Raw genomic sequence first — 6,805 nt, 5'->3', positions numbered from 1 at the left:
AAAATGAGGGAGAGAGGGAGAGAGAGAGAGAGAGAGAGAGAGAGAGAGAGAGAGAGAGAGAGAGAGAGAGAGAGAGAGAGAGAAAGAGACCTTCAGGTTGATCCTGAAAGTCCCTTCAATAAAAGGAGTTCCACATCCCTATGGAGGAGACAAGGGCTGTCCCCAGGGCAGGGTAGACCAGAGCAAGAAGGGGGCTCCACTCTGAAGGGAGGAAGAGGAACATAACTACCTCATATCCACCCACTATGGCAGAGTCACCTTTAGGTCTGACAGTTGAGGCCACCAGGTCCTTAACACAATGTTTTAAGGACTCAGCTGTGGAAGAGTGTCCACTCCCAGCGATACACCCAAGAGCAGCCTGTCACTTCTGGATTGGGAGTAGACAGCAAATCCCTCTTACTGGAGGGTTAATATGTGGTTCCAGATGGTGGAGGGCACACTCAATGGGGGACCCACCCCCATTACCAGTCAATGAGTAGCGGCAATGTCACAGAGTTCCCAGGGTCCCTTGCTGCTTGGAGCTTCCTGATGGCTCGCCAGTAGCTGTCCAGCCCTCCTAACATGGTGCAGAGAGACCACACTTAACAAAAGTACCCCCCGGCTTCCTATGTTCCTAAGTGAGCTATAGTTTACCTACCCTGGAAGAAACTTTTTCCCTGGGAAGCCCAGCTGGAACCAGCCTGCTCTGGACCCCTAGCCCAGGCCTGTCTAGAGGCCGGAGCAGTGCTCTGGGGTATGAGGGCTGGGACCTGCACTACAATGTTTAAGGGTTGTGAGGTATGCTGTCAGTACAAAGGCTGACAAGATGCCCATGTTCGGCTCCACAGCAGCCACTCAACCTCGCTCTTTTCATTCTGGGTTGGCAGCGTGATGCTACTCAGTGCACCAGGGAGTCTGGCAGAGCCTGACTCACCTCCCCTTCCTCTAAGTCTGCTGGGTGATTCATGCCAAGTTTGCAGCTATTTTGGCCCTGCTGACATTCTGAGGCTACAGTTCCTCTGGCTTGTATGCCCTTACCATGTCAGTTCAGCCCCTGACAAGGCAGCTTCCCGAGCGGTGGACCTGGTTTGCTCTATTCACTGTCAGGCCACCTTTCCTGGTTTTCACCCCCCTACCTTACCTGCTCTGTCCCTCATACCTACTGGGCTCTCTCCATGTCCAGCTCAGTCCAGCCCAGTCCAGCCCAGGGGTTACTGGGCTCACTTTGCTTACTCTTGGGGGATGAGGTGGGCTCCTGGTATCAGAGCACTTCCCTTCTCCTTCACTCCCCACTAGGGCAAGAGGTGAGGCCGACCCTCCTGATGGATTACCTGCTGAATCTGTGGCTGCTCAGCGCTGATGTGCCGTTCTGCTGAGTTTCACCTCCTTGTCACACCTGCTGAAAGCAGATGCCCTGTTTCACTTTCTGCTATGATCTAGTCTGGGTGCTCCAGCCCTCTGGCGCCCTTCCTGATACATCTGTGGCCTACCCCAAGGGAGCTACTTCCTGTTCTGAGAGAAAAACTGTTCCCTCTCCAGTGCTGTGGCAGGTTTTATGACCTACTATTTATAAAGAATAATACACAAGGGACAGGGCTGGATTAAGTGGCATCTAATACTTCAGAGCCACTTGAGCCAGAGCAAGTTTCCTCAAATGTCTACATGAAGATGCCTCTGATGGGCTCTCCAAGAACAAAGGGGAGCAGGCCTGTCCTTTCTAGAGAGAAAGTAGGGGCCATGAGATCGTTTGTTGTGCAAGTCTGGTGATCCGAGGAGAAAAGGTGTCCTCTGACTTCTCCACAGAGGTTGTGGTACACTCCATGCCCCACAATATATTAAGGTGTTTCTGTAGTGCAGTGGTTATCACACTCGCCTCACATAATATTAAATAATTTTTAATGAGCGAGTGAAAGCATCTCCACAAAGGGTCAAGCTAACTAAGATCTTTCTTCTTTTCAGTGCTAGGGACCGAGCCGAAGGCCCCACACACATTAAGCCCATATGCTCCTTCCGGCAACTCCCCAGCCAGCTGCAGATATTTAAGGAGCAGTTTGTGCTCCTTTGTGCAGAGATATCCCCAAGCCACCCTTTAATTTGGGGCACACATTCGGAACTTTTTAGGGTGCCATTTTTCCTGGAATAGCTTAAACGGAAATGCTTTCCCTGTTAGAAATTTTGTGACCAATTTTAATTCTAGCTACTGTTTGGTAAAGACTGTATAGATGGGTGTATGGCTCCCCATAAACAGACACTTATTTTGTGTTAAAATGCCCCTGTCCTTGTTTTACAGCACTGTTTTACACACATGGTAGGAGTGATGCCAGCTTGTGTGATCAGGAATTTTGTGGGGCCCACTAGAATGGGCAACACTGGATTTGGGAAGGAAAGAAAGACAGCCGTATTCCTCCCTGTTGAGGCCTCCTTATAATCACCAGGCACATGTGGAAACCATTGCCTTTATTTACTGGGTCTCCACTGTGGGCTGCCAGCAAGCACTCACATGCTGCCCCGAGTTTCTGTCAGTTTCCTCCTGCGTGTGATCTGCTGGGGGGTGGAACACAGTGGCATTCATCAGGCCCCTAGCAACAGACTCAGCAAGACCTCTGGATGAGATCCATGGACAAAGTCCTCTGGAACTCTGTGGTTACCACAACAGCAGTAGGCGGCAAAGGAAGGTATCCAGGTGCAGCCAGCACCCAATGGCAAATGCCAGATTTTCTGCTACGAAGCACAGAAGCCTCTCAACTTCCATAGCCCATTACATGGGTTCCTGGTGGTTCTGCCTCAACCTGGGCCAGGCCAGAGAGGCCTTCTGGGCACCTGGAACAGCCTTCCTTTCTCCCCCATCTGGCTAAGGGACCAAGGGAACAGCTGGCCTCCCCAGGCACACACACAATGCTGCCATTTGCTTGTGCAAAGACACAGTGCCAACCAGGAGGAAGGCTCCCCACAGTGGGACACAGGTTGCCATGAACTGGCCTTGATGTAAATTTCTGATTCCACAGTACCTTCCAGAATATTCCAGCTTTGTTCCCAGAAGAAACTCATGGAGGGTTTACACAGTGCAGGAACACATAGCCAGGAAGCCTAGGCGTTGGACTTGACTGGACTGCTGTCAGGAGATCTTTACAGCAGGCCCAAGTGATGACAAGGGCATCTTCTTGGGGGACCAGGCCCTCTGTGGTCTGCACGTTCCTCTGCTACCTTTTCTAGAGATGTCTCATGGCCTCTAAGTTACTTTCCAATTCTGTGTGAGGGGCTCCATGGACAGCAATATAAGAGAAGTTTCTCCTAGACCTACAAATGAGGTCTATGGGGGGTGCAACCCCTGCTCTGAGCCCACTGCCAATCCACTGGCATTCCTGGTGGCTGATATGTATGTCATATCATATGGGTGGGCTACAACATTCACTGGTTCCCTCACAACTCACAGGAAATTTATAGGTGCACATTTGGTGTCTGTGCAGGAAGCATGATTTTATCTTCAACTTTCCCTTAATCCATCACTATTTACGAAGTGACAGGTATGAGCCAAATGCTGAAGACACAAAACACAGCAAAGCCCTACTCTGAGGGGTCATGACCAGGAGGGGAGATGGACATACATATTCACTGAGGGTCAGAGCAGATACAGAAAAAACCTGGGAAAAGACCCCAGACTCAAACAACCCATGTCACATGCTTCCAGTGTCAGTGACAGAATCAGTAAAAAGAAAAAAGACAAAGAAACCGGATGTAACCACCCCGACAACCAGGCTTCCGGCATGGTGCCGAAGGGGCTGAATGTGTCGCCCCAGTCCCACGTTCTGCACTTGTGTGAGGAGCTCATCTGTGGCTAGGTGCCGACAAGCTGTGCTCGAGGTGACCAGGACAGATGTGAGGTTGAAATAGTTGATCCTTGTTATACCAGCATCTCTGCAAATGTGTGTTAGGGCAGAACCACACTGGAATCTCTTTGGGAACTCCACAGCTGAGTCTGCGTGGGCTGCCTTCCCTCAGGCATGTTCCTACTCACAAGAGATGTGGCCAGGCCCAGGACAGTGTGCAGACAGGACCATGGAGACACACAAAGGGGACCACTGACTGCAGTGGCTCAGGGAGGAGTGGGGAGGCAGAACTCCATGAGGCAGGGGCAGGGGGTTAGTACAGAGAGGGCCAGGGCCTGGGCACACTATGCTCATCCCCATGCACAGGAAACTTGGATTTCCTCCCAGGGGTAACTGCGAAGTAATCAGCTGCCATTCAGTAGGAGAAAGGCCTCAGATTAGCACTACCTATGCAGGGCTTAGTTCCCACTTTAGAAGCAACAGTGTGGGGAGCCCTGGGGACTGGGCATCCTGAGGTGGCTGTAGCCAGCCTTCAGGCAGGAGAAAGGAGAGAATCTGAGCCATATTTAGGAGGCAGAATTAAAACCAGAGAAGGGATGACCACGGAAGTTCCAGTGGATGACAGGAGACAGAAATGCTCCCAGCCATATGGGGAAAGGCCAGTTCAGTCTAGGGCTTTGGACAGACAAATGGACAAAGCCTACAGTGGAAGAGAGAATGAGTCGCTGCTTAGATAAGGTAAGAGATCTGCAGGGACAGGATCACATCAACTGCTAAAGCTGGGGAACTTGAACTGCACACAGTTCTCTGTGCAGTAAACAATGTTTCCTATGTAGGCAGCACAGCTCACTAAGCCAGTTGCACATACAGTGAGGTTCAAGCTCAGGCCTTTATGTTAACTTGGCTGGCCAAGGAATGCTTGGGTATCTTGCTAAGCAGTATATGTGGGTGTGTTTGTGGGAGTGCTTGGGAGATCACACTTGAAGACAGTGGGGACATCCATCTGCAGAGGGCTGAGGGGTTGGGTTGGGATGTCTGTTCATACCCTCAGGGGTCTCGAGCCTGCAAATCATCACTGGCTTTCTTGGTCTCCAGCTTGTAGATGGCAGACCGTGGGGCTTCTCAGCTTCCATAGTTAGGAGCAGACTGGTGGCTGAATATTTCTGAGTCAGGACTGTTGGCACCTGATAGAGGGAGCCTTCATGACTAGCCCCTGATAAAGCCTCGAGCTGTCACAGTTCATTGCTGGAGGACCAGGGACAGGGCTCTAAGACTTGTGCCTAGTTTCCTGTAGACTCTGCCTGAAGTACTTTTTCTTTTGTCTTTTTTTTTTTTTCCTTGAGATGGGGTCTTAGTACGTAGCCCAGGTTGGTCTCACAATTTCCCTGACTCAGCCCTCTGAGTGTGGGGATTATAGGCATGTACCACCACACCTGACTCAGCCCCTTCTGTCAATTTATCCTTCTAGTTCAACAAGCCACTGTCTCAAGCAGGGGATGCTTTGTCCTCCTACTGACTCAATGAACAGGAAGTTCTTTCAGGAACATGAGGGATAAACTTGCTGAGTCCAAGTCACTGGTCCCCAGATTCTAAACGGCATACAGTTGTTATCTTATAGCACTAGATTTCAAGCATCTTTAAGGCAGTAGAATTCCAACATATACAATAAAACTTACAAATGATGCCACTGGCACTTACTAGTTTATTTCTCAGCTTGGTACACAGCATCAGCACAGAACCCTGTGCTTGCCCTGGTACCCTACACCCAACTTAGTGCCTGCACTTAGTGGGACGCCTTCAACGAGATTCCACAAGTAGAATCACATCAGTTCAGACGTGTGAAATCGACCAAATATGACACCCAACAATGAGAACCGCAGAGTCAGTCAGATGACCTAAAAATCCCACACTTGCCATCAGAGGAACCCTGTGGAGGCAGTTGAAACTGGAAACCCAACACAGCTTCTGGAAGGTTCTACCTGGAAAGCAGCAGAATCTGGGGAACACCTTCCTTACCGGCTCGTTGTCTGGAAGCAGGAGTGTAAGCCAACTAGGAAGGGGTTGCTGGACGCCTGCTCAAACACATGCTTCTCCGTCTGCACCCAGTCGATATCCTGAAAGACAGTAGGTAGCACTAAGCACTTCTCAGGGGCCTCCTGGAAAAGGCAGAGCCGAGACAGAAAAGCCTTTCTTCTCTGCTTTTGAGAGAGGGAAACAAAGCACCTATTAAGCACATCAGGGCTGGAAATGTCTCAGCAGTTAAGAGCACTGGCTGCTCTTGCAGAGGACCCAGGTTCAATTCCCAGCACCCACACGGCGCCTACGAACCGTCCCTTAACTCCAGTTCTGGGGGAATCTGAAGCTCTCCTCTGACCTCTGCGGCACTGCATGACATGGGTGCACCCACATACATGTAGGCAACGCACATATAAAATAATATTTTTAAGTTTTTTTTTTTTTTTTTTTGAAAAAGGGTCACCCTGTAGCCCCAGCTGTCCTGGAACTCACTATGTATACCAGTTTGGCAGTAAACTCACCAACAGAGATCCGCCTGCCTCTGCTTCCCAAGTGCTGGGATTAAAGGTGTGCGCCACCATGCCCGGCTAAAAAAACTTTTTTAAAAAAGAAACATGCCATGGTCGGGTGTGGTAATTGAACACTGAGGAGAAAGAGGCAGGAGGCCTAGAGCAAGTTCTGTGCCAACTTGGGTACACAGTCTGCAGTCTGGGTTAATGTGACCTTGTCTCAAAGAATCAAAAATCAAAAGAAGACAAAACCCATCACCACCACTATCACCATCCACCCCACAACCCTTATTTTGACACCTTCTGGTCATCACTACCATCACCCATCCACCCCACCTCCACCAGCACTGCTGTCATTATCACCCCATCTCCAGTGTCATCACCCCCACACCCCATCCCCTGTCCCAAGCCGTCCTGTTGGCCTTGTCTCTGCACACACTGCCTCCTTGTACCCTCTGAGAATTCTTAGAAGGT

The 6,805-nt window shown here is 50.3% G+C and overlaps 1 protein-coding gene across 4 annotated transcripts in view; it reads right to left on the bottom strand.

The window, feature by feature from the left end:
- Prkcz (protein kinase C zeta) overlaps positions 1–6,805 on the bottom strand; it is a 125,117-nt gene that overhangs the window by 24,419 nt on the left and 93,893 nt on the right. For all 4 annotated transcript variants that reach the window (XM_008852633.2, XM_008852636.3, XM_008852634.3 and 1 more), the window contains one exon: positions 5,823–5,920. In XM_008852633.2, coding sequence (XP_008850855.1) covers positions 5,823–5,920 — 98 coding nt within the window. The remainder of the gene's footprint in view (positions 1–5,822; positions 5,921–6,805) is intronic.

Source organism: Nannospalax galili, unplaced genomic scaffold (genome assembly GCF_000622305.1).
Source record: "Nannospalax galili isolate Female #2095 unplaced genomic scaffold, S.galili_v1.0 scaffold806, whole genome shotgun sequence".
Lineage (NCBI taxonomy): Eukaryota > Metazoa > Chordata > Mammalia > Rodentia > Spalacidae > Nannospalax > Nannospalax galili.
Note: the sequence above shows the minus strand (reverse complement) of the source record. Positions and strands in the feature narration are given on the sequence as shown.